The sequence below is a fragment of the Fusarium oxysporum genome, chromosome 5, assembly GCF_000149955.1.
Source record: "Fusarium oxysporum f. sp. lycopersici 4287 chromosome 5, whole genome shotgun sequence".
In the NCBI taxonomy this organism is placed as follows: domain Eukaryota; kingdom Fungi; phylum Ascomycota; class Sordariomycetes; order Hypocreales; family Nectriaceae; genus Fusarium; species Fusarium oxysporum.
In genome coordinates, this window is record NC_030990.1 from 325,575 (window position 1) to 342,470 (window position 16,896).

The 16,896-nt window shown below is 48.1% G+C and overlaps 6 protein-coding genes across 6 annotated transcripts; 3 read left to right on the forward strand and 3 right to left on the reverse strand.

The window, feature by feature from the left end:
• Nucleotides 1–682: 682 nt before the first annotated feature.
• Nucleotides 683–3,226, forward strand: FOXG_15290 (uncharacterized protein). The gene is made up of 2 exons (XM_018395377.1): nucleotides 683–1,550; nucleotides 1,604–3,226. Exons 1-2 carry the CDS (start codon nucleotides 972–974, stop codon nucleotides 3,095–3,097), a joined length of 2,073 nt encoding a protein of 690 aa, XP_018255225.1. The 5' UTR covers nucleotides 683–971; the 3' UTR covers nucleotides 3,098–3,226.
• A 203-nt stretch (nucleotides 3,227–3,429) lies between these two features.
• Nucleotides 3,430–5,442, reverse strand: FOXG_15291 (uncharacterized protein). The gene is made up of 3 exons (XM_018395378.1): nucleotides 5,241–5,442; nucleotides 4,888–5,181; nucleotides 3,430–4,835 (listed from the first exon to the last, which is right to left on the reverse strand). Exons 1-3 carry the CDS (start codon nucleotides 5,353–5,355, stop codon nucleotides 3,625–3,627), a joined length of 1,620 nt encoding a protein of 539 aa, XP_018255226.1. The 5' UTR covers nucleotides 5,356–5,442; the 3' UTR covers nucleotides 3,430–3,624.
• Nucleotides 5,443–8,043: 2,601 nt separating this feature from the next.
• FOXG_15292 (uncharacterized protein) lies at nucleotides 8,044–9,036 on the reverse strand. The gene has a single exon (XM_018395379.1). The coding sequence runs from the start codon at nucleotides 8,917–8,919 to the stop codon at nucleotides 8,191–8,193; it is 729 nt and encodes a 242-aa protein (XP_018255227.1). The 5' UTR covers nucleotides 8,920–9,036; the 3' UTR covers nucleotides 8,044–8,190.
• Nucleotides 9,037–9,474: 438 nt separating this feature from the next.
• Nucleotides 9,475–11,588, reverse strand: FOXG_15293 (uncharacterized protein). Its single transcript, XM_018395380.1, has 3 exons — nucleotides 9,917–11,588; nucleotides 9,702–9,865; nucleotides 9,475–9,651 (listed from the first exon to the last, which is right to left on the reverse strand). The coding sequence occupies exons 1-3, from the start codon at nucleotides 11,451–11,453 to the stop codon at nucleotides 9,565–9,567; spliced, it is 1,788 nt and encodes a 595-aa protein (XP_018255228.1). The 5' UTR covers nucleotides 11,454–11,588; the 3' UTR covers nucleotides 9,475–9,564.
• A 583-nt stretch (nucleotides 11,589–12,171) lies between these two features.
• Nucleotides 12,172–14,134, forward strand: FOXG_15294 (catalase). The gene is made up of 6 exons (XM_018395381.1): nucleotides 12,172–12,307; nucleotides 12,354–12,483; nucleotides 12,540–12,777; nucleotides 12,827–12,919; nucleotides 12,969–13,391; nucleotides 13,448–14,134. Exons 1-6 carry the CDS (start codon nucleotides 12,277–12,279, stop codon nucleotides 14,009–14,011), a joined length of 1,479 nt encoding a protein of 492 aa, XP_018255229.1. The 5' UTR covers nucleotides 12,172–12,276; the 3' UTR covers nucleotides 14,012–14,134.
• A 286-nt stretch (nucleotides 14,135–14,420) lies between these two features.
• FOXG_15295 (uncharacterized protein) lies at nucleotides 14,421–15,635 on the forward strand (the record flags this gene model as incomplete). Its single annotated transcript, XM_018395382.1, has 3 exons — nucleotides 14,421–14,645; nucleotides 14,693–15,189; nucleotides 15,236–15,635. 3 exons carry the CDS (start codon nucleotides 14,421–14,423, stop codon nucleotides 15,633–15,635), a joined length of 1,122 nt encoding a protein of 373 aa, XP_018255230.1.
• Nucleotides 15,636–16,896: the final 1,261 nt, after the last annotated feature.

Here is a 16,896-nt window from a genome sequence, read left to right on the forward strand (position 1 = left end):
TCATCTTCAGCTTGGCCTACCCCAGCTTCGAGGAAGTCAAGAACGATCCTCTATACATCCTTGGCTTCATCGTCGCGCATCTCTTACTTGTCTGGTGTGTGATTGGTTTTATCTTCCCCAGGTGGTTCAACATATTTATTATCCCTGAGCGTCGTGATGACTGGAAGCAGCCGTATGCTCCCAATGTCCTTGGAGGGACAACTGAAGGCGAGGATGCGACCAAAGCAGAGACTGGTATGTCCAGTGGAGATGCCAGTATGTCGAACAAAGGTGTTAAGGCATGATTTAAGTAAGGTGTAGTTTTTCAGTGGTATTGTGAGTGATGATTGGGTTTTGAATTATACTATAGAGCTTAGTGTATGGTCCAGCCTTGTGGTTCCAATCTGTTGTACTAGCAGTCTAAAGGCAGTCTAACCCGCAGGCTCTTGGACTAGTCGGATTTCCATTACCATCCGCTGGGATTCTGGCCTTGAAAACCATCAAGGTTGATGCTCCGAAACTTGGAGACAAAGCCCTTATCATCCCTATACCCCTGTCCTTGGATCTTCTCCAACGAATCGGAGCAGCGCACCGAACTGATAAGCGGCCGAGTTCGGGAATATCCTTGCCTATTCGAGCTACACATCTCAACGACATATCTCTTATCTCGAGACGACGCAGAACATGCATTGCGCTAACAATAAGCTTGTTTATTCTTCAACTCTAATTAACGTTTATCCAGAGAAATGGTATAAATGCAGTTAAATCGTTTCTTGGCAGTGAGTCGGTCACGATAGCATCGCGAGGGATTTCTTGGCAGTATTACCAAGCATAGTCGGTAAGAATTACACCGACAGCGAGTCGGCGTCAATTATAGATCCGCGTCGTAGGAGAAGAATGGCGGGCCCATGAAGGCATTTAAACACGACCAGATCCCCGTAACCGTGGGTTTTATCGCCATTTGGCAAGATTACCTCTTTCCGCATTGAAATATGAGAAGTTCTGCTGTTCTATGGCCCCTAGCGAGCAGCTTGGGGTTACTTGCCGAAGCAGTACCCCTCAATTCCCCTTCTGTCAAGTTCATATCTCCCTCAAAAGTCAGCCCCGGCAGCGCACAAAATGTTGTTGTGGAATACAACGGCGATGTCGACGGGCACTTGACCCTGACCTATGGCGCATGTAGCGACGAATTATCTGTAGCGGAGGCCCACCAGCATGTCGGATCCACGCACGTTGGTCAGCATCCTCTAGCTAAGCGCCATCTTGATCACCAGGACAAACGGCCCACACGATTTGTCTGGCTGACGTCGGAAGATATCTCTGGTGGTTGTCTCAGTGCCTTCTTGGACGGAGAACTTATCGGCCAATCTGATGAGCTCGACGTCGTTAAGCGTCTTGCACGTCGAACCGCGAAGAAGAAGTCATTTGCGGACGTGGCCGGTGATGACAGTTTGTGGTTCGATGGTGTTGCATATCTCAAACAGAAGCAGCCAGATGATTTCTTTGTGACCGCGACAAAGAACAAGACCTTTGGCATTTTGGGCGGCGGCATGTCTGGCCTTTTATCCTCGGTTAGTGATATCCACCCTGGCCTCGAAGACGAAGCTAACTGTTCACTCTCAAGCTCATTCTCGACTCCGTCGGAATCCATAACTGGAAGATTCTCGAGTCCTCCGAACGAATTGGAGGGCGTGTGAGAACTGTTTACTTGAATGGTACATCACCAGAGGACGGCCAATACCATGAACTTGGACCCATGAGGTTTCCGTACGAGCTCACCGACTCGGAGACAAACGAGACATTCCCTTTCATGGATCAACGAATGATCTTCCAGCTAGCTGATGTTCTCAACGAAATGAATGCAGGCAACAAATCGCTTCAAGTCGAGTTCTGGGACTGGATCCAAAGTTCTCCAAATACACCTGTCGATTCACCTTTCCGACGTCCAGATGGCACATGGCCTACCAAGGCTGAAGTAGCGAATGACCCAGCATATTACAACCCGCCTGTCTACCATAATGAGACAGCAGCTGAGGAAGCAATCGAGGCTTTGGATGACTTCAAAGGGATTACTCCCGAGCGCATCCGCATGTATGCATCCAACATCTTCAAAGCGTACAAGCAAGCCAAAGAAGATGGATCATTCGATTACTCCGAGGTATCATACCTTCGAGATGTGATCAAGACAGATCTCAACACGACAGATGAAGTCTCGCCCTCTCATATCTATTGGCCTATGTGGGAGTATGAGACTATTTACTTCCTCGCTAGCAAATGGGTCACTATCAAAGGTGGTCTGAGCAGGTTACCCGCTGCATTTGAGCCACACGTGAAAGACAGAGTTCAGTACAACGCCAAAGTCAACGGTTTACACTATAACAAGAACAACACTCTATCCGTGTTCTGGAAACCTACTGGCTCTAAACCTTTCAGCACGCCGAATAATGTTGAGAACTTCGATTATGTGCTCAACAGTGTTCCGCTCAATTTGATGAAGTTTTGGAAGATGCCGCGATACTCAAGCCTTCTCAAACGGGCCATCGATAGAACACTGTATGCCAACGCTTGCAAAGTTGCTGTTCAGTTCAAGACGCGCTTCTGGGAACATCTCGAGCAGCCTATCTTTGGCGGTTGTACTCGTCTCACCAATCCTCAACTAGGCCAGGTCTGCTACCCTTCATGGCACATTAACTCCACCGGCCCCGGAACGATGCTGGCATCTTATCTCTCCGACTACGAAGCAACAGCCGCGTGCGCCATGTCAGAAGAGGAGCATCTAGCCTACATAAAGAACTCCCTCATCGAAGTCCACGGCGATGTAGTTGAAGAGAACTGGACGGGCAATTGCGCGCGTCAATGCTGGGAGCAGGAAGAGCATCACGCTGGTGCTTTTACGATGCAGATCTTTGGACAGCAGCATTTGTATCTCCCTGCGTTTTATCAGACGGAGTTTAATACTGTTTTCATTGGAGAGGCAGCGACTTTTACGCATACTTGGATTTTTAGTGCGCTTGAGAGTGCGGTGAGAGGGAGTGTGCAGCTGTTGTTGGATCTGGGGCTTGTTGATGAGGCGAAACAGGTTACGCAGACATGGATGGCTCGTTGGATAGATGTGTAGATAGAATAGAACTGGCGATAACTACTTCTCAACTATCAGCTGCTAACAATAAAACCCTCATAAGGCATTAAGATACTGCCTTCATGGTTGTTTGCTAATCTCGAGGGAGTCTTATCTCCTAGATCGACACGAAAACTCCACCATGGTCCCTGCTGGATGATGAAAGTACCCGAGCAGCCAATGGGCTATTTCACCGAATTTTGGTCCGCTCCCTGCATCGTGCATCGTTAGGCGCTGACAACGCGTAAGTTTCCGATGATCTGCACAAGCTGACGGTGATGCAATGGCACCTAGCTATCGTCAAAGTCGCACAAATAAACATGTCACCATTTCCCAGGTAAACAGTCACAAACATCAGTTGGCAGTAGCTTCTATAAGATATGTATTCATGCTAGACTACTAGAGTCATGGGAGTATCTAAAAGGTCATAGCTACAATCGTAGCTTCTATAGATGCGTCAAATCATGATAATAAGCAAAAGTTTAGTTCCAGCAAGCTAGAACAGAATGTCGAATGCCAGTTCGACCTTAGACAGCAGAGTCAGTCATGACTCCGTTCTCGCGCTCAGACTCGGAGTGAGACACCTTGATGTCATCGTCACTGCCGAAGCCATACTCGCGAGCCTTCTCGTGAACCTCGTGGTCCTCCATGCGGGGAAGCTGCTTAGCAGCAGTCACGTAGCTCATCTTCTCGGTGTAGCCCTTAGCGAAGATCAGATCAATCTCCTCGAGAGATCGACCAGAAGTCTCGGGGTAGAAGAAGTAGATGATGGGGAAGAAGATAGCGTTCATGGCAGCGAAGAAGGCGTAGGTACCCCAGCCGTTGGTGCCAGTGCCATGAATCATGACGGGGGTGATCATGACGATGAAGAAGTTCCAGAGCCAGTTGGAGACGGTGGAGGTGGCGTTAGCCTTCGCGCGGGTCTTGAGAGGATTGATCTCAGCGGGGTAGAGCCAAGGGAGGGGCAGCCAAGTGGCACCGAAGAAAGCGATGTAAGTGAAGAGACCGACGGCAGCACCCTTAGAAGCAGAGGCAGTACCGGGGATGAGAGCGCCGAAGGAGAGGACCATAGACAAGCACTGGCCAACGGTTCCAATGAGGAAGAGCTTGCGGCGACCAATACGCTCAACGGCGAACCAAGAGGTTGTAGCGAAGATGGAGTAGATGATCATGTTGACACCGCCGAGGAGGAGAGCCAGGTTGTGATCGGTACCGATGGACTTCTGGAAGAGAATGGGGAAGTAGTAGATGACGGCGTTGCAACCGGAGAGCTGCTGCATCATCTGAGAAGAGGCACCGAGAATAAGACGTCGGAAGTGCTGAGTCTTGCCGCCAGTAAAGAGAGCAGAGAAGGGAGTCTTGCCGCCCTTGTGGCCAGCAGCGGCGATAGCCTTCTCAATGGTGGCCATCTGAGTGGTGACATCAGCGGAATCACGAGGCTGACCGTTGAGACCTGCTAAAATTGTCATGGCTTCTTCGCGGCGGCCATGAGTGAGGAGCCAGCGAGGTGACTCGGGAAGCTTCATCATCATGACGAGAACAATGCCGGCGAAAACAACCTGGAAAGCGATGGGGAATCGCCAGACGAAGGGAGCGGGACCATAGGTACAGCCGTAGTCGATCCAGTAGGCGATCAACGTTCCGATGGCGACGTTACCACCTTCAATGCAGATGAGCTTGCCTCGGTTGTGAGACTCACTGCACTCGGCCTGGTAGGTAGGGATAGTCGATGTGTTGACTGAGACGTTAGCATCAATGTACTCAACTCTGAGCAAGGCGGTGCAACTTACTTCCGTTTCCAATACCGGTGATACATCTTCCAATGATGAATTGCGCCGTAGCACCACCGCTAGGAGGAACAGCAGCGATCTGGATAATGACACCAATGATCATAACAATAGCACCGAGGAAGATGGACTTGCGACGACCAAGACGGTCACCAAAGTTGAGAATGAAGAGAGCACCGAGGAAGCAACCGACAGCGTAGATGGAGACCACGAAGCCTTCGTATGTCTCATCAAGAACCTGGGGGAAATCGTCTGTGAAAGCGGGAGCTGAAATGATACCGGACATGACACCTTGATCTACATGAAACGCAACCGTTAGTCTTTGCTCGAAAGCACAGATACCCGGGGAAACATACCATAACCGAAGAGAAGAAAGTCTGTGGTAGCGACTATAGTGATGAGTCTTTGAAGACCCTTACCGGTCTTGCCCCAGTAGTGCGGCACACCGTGCTCGTTGTCGACGTGAACCATGATTACTGATTTCTTAAGACCAGCTCTTGATGTTTGTTACAACTTCAAACTTAACTCAAGTCTGGGAGATTCACAATCCTTATAAGGACAATCACAACAATAGTGCCAAGTAAACTCTGGAGTCTACGTGGATCACTTCACCAAATAGTAATCCACAGTTCCCCAATGTTTTTGGTTCATGTCACAGCATACAGTGGAGCAAATTAAGGATGCAACTTGATAAGCCGAGAATGACTCGAGGGAAAACCTTGGCACGGTGCAAAAACTTGGAGTACGATGAGGAGAAAATCTGGTCCCTTGAACCGATAACCTTAGATAAACACATGTGAAGGGTCGCCTCCAACCGAAGAGATTTTTAGCCAGTAGATTCATCGCGAATAACGTCACTTGGCACACAAGACGGGAGCTACGCTAAACTCAGGGGCCCCGCTGACGTAAAGAACACTGGGTCTACTAGCAAAACAGAGTGAGATTTATCGCTGGTGATAGCTAGAGAATAAGTTGAAAATTTTTAAATATGGGTAAAATGACGTTGAAGGGGCCTGGCGGGATAGATACGTCATAGGAGTTGGTGATCTTCATAATTTCCTAAAAGAGACAAGGACCCTTGAATCAAAATGCTCCATCCTCGGCTCTTTATCCCTGTACGTGTGTGTACCATTACATGACTAGATTATCCTCATACGAGTTGGAGAATGGCGATTTTTAATGTATTCCTTCACCGCATTAGCATGTTTTGAGGAAAGATTGTTTCTGTTCACAGATAGAGTTGGCCATCACTAAGGGATCGTCAAGATATGATCGGCATGTCGACAGAAGCAACATAACCGAAATGAGCACGGAGTCAGATCTTGCGGAGTATCGTCTCAAACTCCAGAAAAAAATAAAAAACAACCCGAGGATAACCATAATACTCCATACGGAGTAAGATCATATCACCGCAAGTCTCCCCTTTTCTCCAAGTTTTCTGTTGTCGTGATTTCTCACCCGCGCCGAGAATAATTGGGGAATAGTGCCGAGGTGTGTGGGGATTTAGTGGATAAGGTTTGGATAAGATTTCTGCGCTAAAATTCTCACAGCAACGTCATAAATTTCCTCGGGCGGCTATTCCGTCACTCGTGGCGAAAAAATGGTATCGGGTAGGACACGGATAATTACTTCAAGATGGTAAATCGCCTTGTGAGGCTATTGCCACTGCCTATCTGGAAGGAATAAAAATTCTAGAAGATTTTTACTATGTTCTCATTGCTTAGAATTCTGAAAGTGCCGTGGTGATCGTTGAACCTGTATCTTTCACAGTGCATCTGCAAGGAGCTGAATATGAGACTGTGCATGTCACAAAACATTCCAGAATCGAATCACAGCAAAGCAAAAGACCAAATACCGCTCAAAGCACAAATAAAGTGAAATTAACTCAACAATAAGCACGCTGATCTCATGCCTCATCCCAGTATGCCCAGAGCGATTGTCATCACGAGTTATTTACAGGACCCTCATCGGTTATACAAATTGGGCCTTCCGTGGATATCTTGGCCTTTTGATCTTCAAGCTTCTCCAGTGTTTTGTGTGATGAAAAGTGGTCAGTAAAGGACATATTACTATAGCTGTATAGGCATCACTTGGCGTGGTTCTGCGTGCGGGATGATTGTCGCTACAAGGAGTCAAAGCGGAGGCCATATTATTGTGAACTGAGGATTTCCCCGTGTTCACAAGCGAGAGATGGAGAAAACCTGGAGCAAATGGTGAGTTCAACGTTGGCATAGGGTAGTCTTCATTCATGTTGGGGTAAGACGCGTTATGCTATACGCGTTGAGCCGCGTCCTGATCAAGGCTAGCTGGTTCTAACAACAGGGTCTTGTTCTCTCGTCACATTGCAATCCTGACATCTCAGCAATCACTGCACATCTCAAGATAAGCTTAACAATTAAACATCAAGTACCCTGCTCAATAAATTGACTTATGCGCGTTTATCTTCCTTTAAAAACAACTTATTCTGTTGATCTTGTCTTTTCCCAAGATCAACGTGCCCAATTACCTCATCGGGAAATTCTCCTCGTTCACGCGTGCGGAGTAAAACTTCATGATTGGACCGCGTCTTGAGACATTATTGACTCAGTCGAACCAAACCGCCAAGAAGTCATCAGGAAAGATTCCTCCGACAATAGCTGAGTCCAGATATAAACTGGGTATCAAGCATTGATAACTCCACGTGCCCTCGGGCCAAGACTTGTTCCGTCCCTCCTGATCCACAATTCTACAGTTCCCGTTGTTGGTCTTGTTGCTTATCTTTCTTGGCTGGCTTGGAAGGGAGTTTTGAAAGTGGTAAGCCGACGTTGGAGAAACTCCGCAATACGACCCCGCGAAAGGCGACAAAGTTTATTCTTGATGCAGGAGCTGTGAAGATCAATGAATCTGCAGGGAACGGACCTTCCGACTGGAGGTCTCTCAGTCTTGGCGATACAAGTTGGCATTAAGAGTATATCTTGGCGGCGCAGTATCAAACATGACCGAAAACAACTCACCTGGCGTAGGGGGAGAAAGAATTACCCCGACGTGGTGGAGATCAGGCCGACTCGAAACTCAATTTTGACGACAACCTCGTCAAGAAATCGAAGGTCCCATCAATGGCCATCATTCACCCGCGATGATCAACCTGACTCTCGACTCTACAGGTAAGCTACAGCGCACTATATTTGATTTGAAACAGCTTTGTTTAAAAGATCTGGAGCGAGCAAAGCTACCGGAGGAGACTGATGCAGTGTCTAGTTCGTCTCTATCTGCGTTCTGTCACCCCAATGGTTTGTATACCAATGTGTTCTCTCATAAAACATGCCCTCAATCCTTCTTCGCAGTCCATACCACAGCTCGGCGCAAGCTTTCCATGAACCATGCATTCTTATATGCCTCATCAAAATGGCCCAGAGCAGTGTAGTACACTCTTCCCTTCCCGACCGTCTGAGTCCACGACAACGGAAAGCCGGCCGATTCAGCGCTCTCCTCGTTATCCCCCCGCACCGAAAGTAAGATTGTGCGGCCTTCGATACGCGGGTGAGATCTGAACGTATACACCTCGTCAAACCAGGGAAACTGACTCGCTGGAAGAGACTCTGTCTTGACAGGACAGGCATGAGCTTCTTCTGGTGCAGAGTCTGGACCAGGAAGAGACTCATATCCGCTGATGTAGTGATCGGCGGTTTCGACAGCAAGAGTCATCCATTGTGGCGGCGGGTGACCATTGAACACTTCGCCTAAAATCTTGGTATACCTGGCGTTTGTCTTCAAGCCTGATGTGGCAGCATGAATGCCTACAACACCACCGCCATTCTCGACGAAATTTAACAGAGAGGTGACTTCCTCTTCATTCAAATAATCGCCGGTGTTGTGTCCGAGAGCAACGACATCGTATTCTGAAAGAGAGAGCAGTTCTCTTGAATCTTCAGTAGCGCTTACGGAGAATGGTAGTGAGTTGAAGGCTGAAATCAAGGTGGGAATACAGTCATGACGATAGCCGCAAGTTTTGGTAAGTAGTAATACTTTGATCGAGGCTGGTGCTGTCGATGCCATTTTTCTTAACAGTCTTTGGTAGATTTGAAGATGATTAAAAGAGCTTCAAGGTAAGGAGCACGACGCAATCATGAGCTGCCAGGTCTATCAACTCATTTAAAGGAACCTCATTTAGCCATCACTGAACGATGCTGACGGACGAATAAGATGATGCAATTGTGGAGTGAGTCATGCGCCGAGGCGCTGTGATTGGTGGATGAATTACGCTCCGTACTTGCAGAATGCTGACAATGTCAGCATTCTCAAGTCTTGTCCCTCACCGTGACGCCATGTCAAGTATGAGAGCTTTGTGTTTATTTCAAGAAATGGTAGTAGCTGAGTCCTTTAGTGTGCAAACAGTGTCAAACAGAATATTGAATCTAGGAATGAGCATATGCTGTGCGTGGACTCAACCAGAGCTAGTGATACGTATCAACACTCCATAATCCATGCTTTCTCTGCAACAGTACACCAGAGATATGTTTTGTCATGTCAGGGTCAAGAAAAGTCATTTAGTAGTGCTGGATAGGTTGTGTGGGAGAGGTAAGACAGATAGGTACATAATAAAATAAAAAGGTCTATTGCAAAATTATTCAAGTCTATATGCTATGTCTAAACGCGAACCAATTCTAATATCAGTACCTCCAATCAAGTTTCTATATCTATCTATAGGCGGCTAGTGAATGGGTTGGCCCTAGTAGGAGCTTCCTGACCAAAAATTTCAGGATGGTCAGCCTTGATCATATCGGCACCCTAGGAAACATGTCAGTGAAGTCACCAAAAATGAACTGAAAAGGTCTCACCTTCTCTCCAATCATGTAGACAGAGTTCTGGATGCGGCAGTCAGGAATAACTGGGATGACGGAGGCATCAGCAATGCGAAGGTTCTTGATTCCGTGAACACGAAGGCGAGAGTCAACGACACCCTGCTGGATGTTCTTAGAGAGACGCGCAGTACCGCAGGGGTCTGTGAGTCATGTTAGTACACATTCTTCATATGATGATAGATTCGACTTACGGAAACCAGTCTGGCTGCGATCAAGGACAGCCCTCTTCATCTCCTCATCAGACTCAAGGGGCATTCTCCAAGGATACTCGCCAAGCACAATGTCCTTGAAACCCTTACCAGTGGTAAGAACATCATAAGTCCAGCGAACACCCTCGCGCATAGCAAGGATATCAAGATCATTGCCAAAGAAGTTAAGGTTGATGTTAGGCTGGACAAGAGGGTCGTTGCTGTTAAGTGTGACTTGACCTTCAGAAAGGGGACGTAGAAGATCGACGATGACAGTCATGTAGTTACCCTTCTCGGGAACGGGGTAGTGCCATTGGAAAGCAGTGCTGAACATGCCAACGAAATCGAGTTCAAAGTGAGGTTGGCCCTTGGGACCGAAGGGATCGAGGCCGCCGTTTGCAGCCTTTGCTTCACGGTAGGATTGGTGCTGCTCGAGACGCTCATCGATACGGGGAAAGCCGACCAGTTCGAGAAGACCAGAGCTGACAGGACCTGTCTTGTCGCGCTTGTACTGAGCAATAGCAGCGCTGTTGGCGGCACCATCCCGAAGGATGTAGTCCTCCAGACCGAAGCCATCCTTGACTTGGAGAACGAAAGGAACGATAGGGTGATCAAGAAGATGCTGGCCAACGTGAGGAGAGTCGAGCTTGACGTTGATGTCGTTCTTCTTGAGTTCCTGGGCGGGACCGACACCAGAAAGCATGAGAAGCTTGGGGGTTTCGAAAACACCCTGAGATAAAATGACCTCCTTGCTGGCGAAGACACTGAGCTCTCCCTTGGTAGCTGGGTTGATGACGGTGACACCAAGACAAGTGTTGGTGCGAGGATCAATGATCAGCTCCTTGGACTGAACGCCATAGAGGATATTGACATTAGGCTTGTTCTTGAGGTACAAGAAACTTCCCTGTCGCTGACCTCCATGGATAGTATCAACACAATGCGTAAGACCCCTCATCTCACCATCATAAATATTCTCTGTGAGGACTTCACCCTTGGAAACCCACGCTTCAGTCAAAGCATCACGCCAAGGCTGCATCTCAGGAACCAGATCAGCATGCGCAATCTGAATCGGACCCCCCGTGCCAATCTTTCCCAGCTCAGAGGGATAAAGCCCCTCCTCATCATGATAAGTTGCACACTTGCGAAGATACTCCACACAACCCTCCCAATTCCAATCCTCGCCGCCAAAAGCCTCCCAGTCGTCAAAGGTGGGCTTGGAGCCGGGGATCCAGGTGAAGTAGTTGGCGCAGGACGAACCGCCGAGGACTTTTCCGCGGGTGTTGGGCTTTTCGATACGCTCGTAGTCGTCGCGCTTGATCATGGTGGACTTGTAGGCCCAGTCGTGCTTGCTGCCGCGCAGGTTGAAGGCCTTGGACGGCGTGGTGATTTCGGGGATTTGGTGAGGGTTGGGGATGCCGGCTTCGATGACGAGGATGCGGACATGGGGGTTTTCGGCGAGACGGCCGGCTACAGTGTTTCCTGCTGTGCCGCCGCCGACGATGATGAAGTCGTATTCATTTCCGTTTGCGACGAATGCCATTTTGTTGAGGATAAGGTTTTTGTGAGGGAGTTGAAGAGATGACGGGTCTTGTCAAAGAAGTGAGGGTGGAGGCAGGGAAGTTTTGGAGTAGTTGAAATGTTTGTAAGTGAAGTCTGAGTGATTGCTGGATTGCAAAACACCAAGACCCTTCAAGAGCCGTGATATTTATATATCTCATCTTGCAATGTCGTCACTGACCAAGTTCTCCATGTTCAAGATGAACATTCTCGACATACGCGTCTCACGGCATCGAAATGCCGACAATTCTGATGCAACATTGACATTTGTTTCTATACGGATCTCTCGGTATTCAACAAGTGACGTATTCCCCATACGAAAACTCCAGCACTTTCGAGGCACAGTCAAGCCCCAAAGCGCCATAAAACCTCAAAACTCACAAATCCCGCACAAAACCCGTGTTACAAACAATCTGACAAAGATGCCGAGTCAGCTCCGGTGTCCATTTCTAGAACATCTTCGCTCGGGGTCCAGTTTTAGCGGCTCTCCGGCAGCGCGTGCACTAGCCGTAAGCAGTAATACTACCGGGAATACCGAGTCCACTTTCATGATTGCGGCTTAGAAAAGTAACTGCTGTGATTGGGCTTTTACTGGTACTCTTGACGATAACCTCTATCTTATCGAAACCTTGGAACGGAGGCCCGCAGAGATGAGATCCATCTCTTATCTGTCGGGGCGGGCTCGGCATTGACGATGCCGTAATGAGAAGTGGAAAATTTGTCTTAAGGCTGGGGAATTTCCTCGTTTCTTTCTCGTCATTGAAACTATTGTTCTTCTTCATTACGTTCAATTGCAGCCTTTCAAAATGTCTAATCCTGTGTTCACTTTGACCGAGGGTAGGTCAGAGACCTGTAATCTACTGTCACAGCCTAACTTGTCTAGGTCAGCCTGTTCGCGATCCCTCAGTGAGCATTACCCTTCCAGTCTTTGGCGGCGGCGGTCTCACAACTCTTGGTGATACACTTCTCCTCGAGACTCTGGCTCACTTCAGCCGAGAGCGCATTCCTGAACGGCAAGTCAGCCATCTAATCTCACCACTCACAACAACCCAACTAACAAATATCGCAGAGTCGTCCACGCCAAGGCTGCTGGTGCCTGGGGAGAATTCGAAGTCACCAACCCCGAGATTGCTCAATTGACTTGCGCCAAGTTCCTGGACACCGCTGGCAAGAAGACCCAAGTTCTCTTCCGTCTCAGTACCACTGGTGGTGAGAAGGGCAGCGCCGATACTGTTCGCGATGTTCGAGGTTTCTCTGTCAAGTTCTTCACAGAGGAAGGAAACTATGACATTGTCGGGAACCATGTTGTAAGTCTCGATCCTGTGATCGATGGTAGTTCTTTGTTGACCGCCTTAGCCTGTCTTCTTCGTCCGCGATCCCATGCGATTCCCTTCATTGAACCGCAGCCACAAGCGACATCCCGCTACCAACCGACCTGATGCCACCATGGTGAGTTGCCCGAATTGGCTATTATGACTAAATGATCTCATGTTCTTAGTTCTGGGACTTTCACGTCAACCAACCCGAGAGTGTACACACCCTGATGCATCTCTTTGGCAGCCGCGGTCTTCCCGACTCCATCCGCCGCGTAACCGGCTTTGGCGTTCACACCTTCAAGCTCATCGACAGCTCTGGGCGCCCCCGATACTGCAAATTCCATTTCCGTCCCGAGACTGGCCATACCAGCTTCGCCTCTGCTGAAGAAGCCGAGAAGAAGGCCGGTGCCAATGCTGATTACCATACTGAAGATCTCTGGGATGCTATTGCTCGGGGCGAGTACCCTGTCTGGAAGTTGTATGTTCAGATCATGGAGCCTGAGAGAGCTGAGACCTTTGGTCGGGCTTTGTTCGACATTACCAAGATTTGGTCTCATAAGGAGTTTCCTTTGATTGAGGTTGGAAAGATGACCTTGAACAAGAACGTAAGTATATTCATCTCCGATAGTATTGGATGGTTGAGTGCTGACAGTGACGGTAGCCTGAGAACTACTTCGCCGAAATCGAGCAAGCTGCCTTCTCACCATCGAACTTGGTCCCTGGTATCGCCATGACACCTGATCCAATGCTTCAGGCTCGCATGTTCGCCTACCCCGACGCCCAGCGATACCGCCTCGGCTCAAACTACGCCCAACTCCCTCCCAACCGTCCTATTGCGCCCGTCTACGCCCCCTTCGTCCGCGACGGCATCACCACCACCAAGAACTACGGTGGCGACCCCAACTACGTCCGAAGCACTCTCAGCCCCGGCGTCACCACCCAATCTATCACCCAGATCACACACCATGAGCGTATTGCTGCCAACGCACTGCTCGGTCTGAACGAGATCCCCGTCGATGATGAGGACTTTGTTCAGCCTAGGGATCTGTGGAGGAGAGTCTTTGATGATGCTGAGAAGGAGAAATTTGTGGGCAATGTTGTTGGAAGCTTGGCTGGTACACCTGCTCCTCTGAGGGAAGCTGTCGTTGCTATGTTTAGCAAGGTTGATGGTGAGATTGGTCAGCGAATGATGGCCAAGATCAAGGAGGATGCTACTCACCTTTAGACGTTGAGCAGCAAGAACTTATGGCGTAGACTTAATGAGATAGATCAGCGATAGACGTATAGAATGCTTAGAATAGATCTCTTCGTTTTCGAAAATTCATACTGGCGATCAGCGTGATATGCGACAGTTCGATTGTGACTTGGGCACCAGTATATTACCGCATATCTCTTAAAGAGTCATTACAAGTCAATGGCGAAAGCCTTAAAAAGAATTCTTACGTTGTTTATTTACGGTCTTGGAGCCTCTGAGGTAACAACAGTCAGATGATGTCAGTGGTAATACTTGGCATAATGCTGACTGCTGATCACCAACAACCATTTATATAAGAAAGCCACTGACTATTGAGTTTGTTACAGTCCACTTCTGAAAGGTCTCTGCAAAGTCTGCTGTACAAAGACCTCCTATAACCATGGCATCAACACATCCTGATTTCGATTCCAAAGTCCAGAAAGCACTCGAGGGCACCAAGTTCCAAGTTTCGAAACTGGAGAAGATCACGGGTGGATCTGTCAATTGGATCTATAAGGCGGAACTTGTGAGGCCTCTGTACAATGGAGAGGAGGAGGTTTTGGTCAAACACGGAGAGCCGTATATGGCGTCCAAACCAGAGTTTGCACTACCCGCACTCCGTAGTGTGAGATCCCATGAACAATATCAGCTCAAATAACTGACGCGATGTAGACTATCGAGATAGAGAGTCTCAAGATCTTATCAGCCGTCTCATCATTCAGCAATCAACTGAGTGACACCCACAATTTCGTTGTGCGAACGCCAAAGTTCTATCATTTTGATCAAGACAGCTCAACTCAGGTATTGGAGTTCTTGTCGGATGGTATTCATCTAAAGGAATATGCCATTAAAAACTATGGCCCACCGACGCCTGAGTCATTCCAGCCCCAGTGCCATGAACTCGGAAAGGCACTCGGCAGCTGGTTACGGGATTTCGCGGCATGGAGTGCTCAACAAGTCAAACACCGAGAGCTTGTAGCCCAGAACGAGTTTGGTCAAGCTGTTCGGCACATGTTGAACTACGGATGGCTTCATGAGCGGACTAAGGAATATCCAGGTATTCTCAACGATGTGGAGGATATCCTTACGCAAGTTGAGCAGCTGGCCGCATCAGAGAAGGAAAACACGGACGAGCTGCAGATTATCCACGGAGACTTCTGGACCGGAAAGTAAGTTCATTGCCCTCGTTTATGTTCTGGAAATTGAATTGAGTAGTGTTGTTCTCCCCAACGCTGCTATCAATGAAGGCACGAAGATTCCCGTATTCGTCGTTGACTGGGAAATGACGCAACTCGGTCTGCCCAGCGTAGATTTCGGAGAAATGATTGCCGAAATGTATGCGCTATGGCTATACAAGTCCATCGATGCGGGACTATGGATGATGGAGGGATTCATCGAAGGATACGGACATATCAGCGAAGAGATCGCTTTTCGGACCGCTATACACGTTGGAACGCACCTTGTTTGCGTGACTACTGACTTCCCAGCATGGGGCCGTGAGAACTACGAGAGAGTGGTTGCTGTAGGAAAAGACGTTATTGTCCATGCTTGGAAGAAGGACCGCGAGTGGTTTCAAGAGGGAAATTTGGCATGTTTATTTAGGTCTGAAAATTAGGGGCTGTGTCTCTTAACAGATACATGGGATTGAGGGTATCTTTGCTATTGATGTTGATGATCTTGACTGCAACAAGTTGGTCTGGCTTGAGGCTGCTCGCTTTGTAGAGACGGTCAAAGCACCCTTGTCAATAAGTTCTATCGAATAATTGCCCGAGGACTAAGTGACTAGCAAGGCCCAAGCTCGACAAGCCTGAGCGCGGAAGTGGTGATGTAAGTTGAAAGCGGATAAAGTATGGCACGGAAGAGAGAAGCAACAATGAGTAGTGTATCGAAGGCAAAAGACCTGTGCTTTATCGGGTAAGTAATTGACTTATTCCACATCCTACATTCATAATATTAGCTAATATTGTTAATACGAGGTCAACGAGTGGTGCGAGAGGGATCACCCTAGGTAGGTACAACGGCCGCAAGGCAAAATAATAGAGGCGAAAGGTTTTAGACTTTTGAAGTGGCAAATTATGGAGTACTAGCGGTTGCTACCGTTACATGGAGCCGCAAGCATGTACCCAATAAGTTGCTATGGCTCACGTGCGCATTGACATCAAGAGATTGAGCGTTCTTTACTCCTTTTATAAGTCTGCAAAGGTTATTAACATATCATCTTAGTAGACACTTGGACACAGTATACATTAATCGACTTGTTCCCTGTATGGATCTGTGGCTAATCACAAAATAAAGCTTAGGCTTGAGACGGTAAATTATATTGCCATTGAAGGTTTATAAATGTATTGTTAGAGGAAGCAGCAGCTCGTTAGGAAACACAGGTATTTGGTATAGATGCCGATCTCCAATCACTTCAAAACCGGTCTGCAGCACTTGTCGGAAGCCGGCTTGAGAGATGATTAAATTAAACACTTTGTTATATTCGGGTCGTATTGACATGTTGTTTAGCGGCTGATGGTGCCTGAGTGCCGAAGCCAATATACCGCCTTACCCGACTACGCGGTATAACTTGTAAACTCTAAAAAGTCCCCGGCAAACTATGGGCAAGGTACTCGGAATACGGGTGAGAACATGTAATCCTCATCTTATAAATAAAGATGATAACCTACTGGAAATGAATCATCTTAAACATGAGCAAGATTGATCCCGAACTCCCTTAAAAAATCTTACCAAGAACAACAATGTTAGGAATCAAATCCATCATCCTTTCTTGCCTCCTTTTCGGAGCAGTTCAGGCGTAGGTGACCATCCACCCTTCTGGGTATCTAAGGAGCCCCAACTAATATGCTGCGGATGATAAGTTTTACTGCTCAACA

Coding starts and splice junctions, on each gene's coding strand:
- FOXG_15290 (XM_018395377.1), top strand. CDS start 972: ATGAGAAGTTCTGCTGTTCTATGGCCCCTAGCGAGCAGCTTGGGGTTA. Junction 1,551..1,603: donor TGTCTGGCCTTTTATCCTCG/GTTAGTGATATC, acceptor TTCACTCTCAAG/CTCATTCTCGACTCCGTCGG.
- FOXG_15291 (XM_018395378.1), bottom strand. CDS start 5,355: ATGGTTCACGTCGACAACGAGCACGGTGTGCCGCACTACTGGGGCAAG. Junction 5,182..5,240: donor CTTTCTTCTCTTCGGTTATG/GTATGTTTCCCC, acceptor CGTTTCATGTAG/ATCAAGGTGTCATGTCCGGT. Junction 4,836..4,887: donor CACCGGTATTGGAAACGGAA/GTAAGTTGCACC, acceptor CTAACGTCTCAG/TCAACACATCGACTATCCCT.
- FOXG_15292 (XM_018395379.1), bottom strand. CDS start 8,919: ATGGCATCGACAGCACCAGCCTCGATCAAAGTATTACTACTTACCAAA.
- FOXG_15293 (XM_018395380.1), bottom strand. CDS start 11,453: ATGGCATTCGTCGCAAACGGAAATGAATACGACTTCATCATCGTCGGC. Junction 9,866..9,916: donor TCGCAGCCAGACTGGTTTCC/GTAAGTCGAATC, acceptor CATGACTCACAG/ACCCCTGCGGTACTGCGCGT. Junction 9,652..9,701: donor TCTACATGATTGGAGAGAAG/GTGAGACCTTTT, acceptor CATGTTTCCTAG/GGTGCCGATATGATCAAGGC.
- FOXG_15294 (XM_018395381.1), top strand. CDS start 12,277: ATGTCTAATCCTGTGTTCACTTTGACCGAGG. Junction 12,484..12,539: donor CGAGAGCGCATTCCTGAACG/GCAAGTCAGCCA, acceptor CAAATATCGCAG/AGTCGTCCACGCCAAGGCTG. Junction 12,778..12,826: donor ACATTGTCGGGAACCATGTT/GTAAGTCTCGAT, acceptor TGACCGCCTTAG/CCTGTCTTCTTCGTCCGCGA.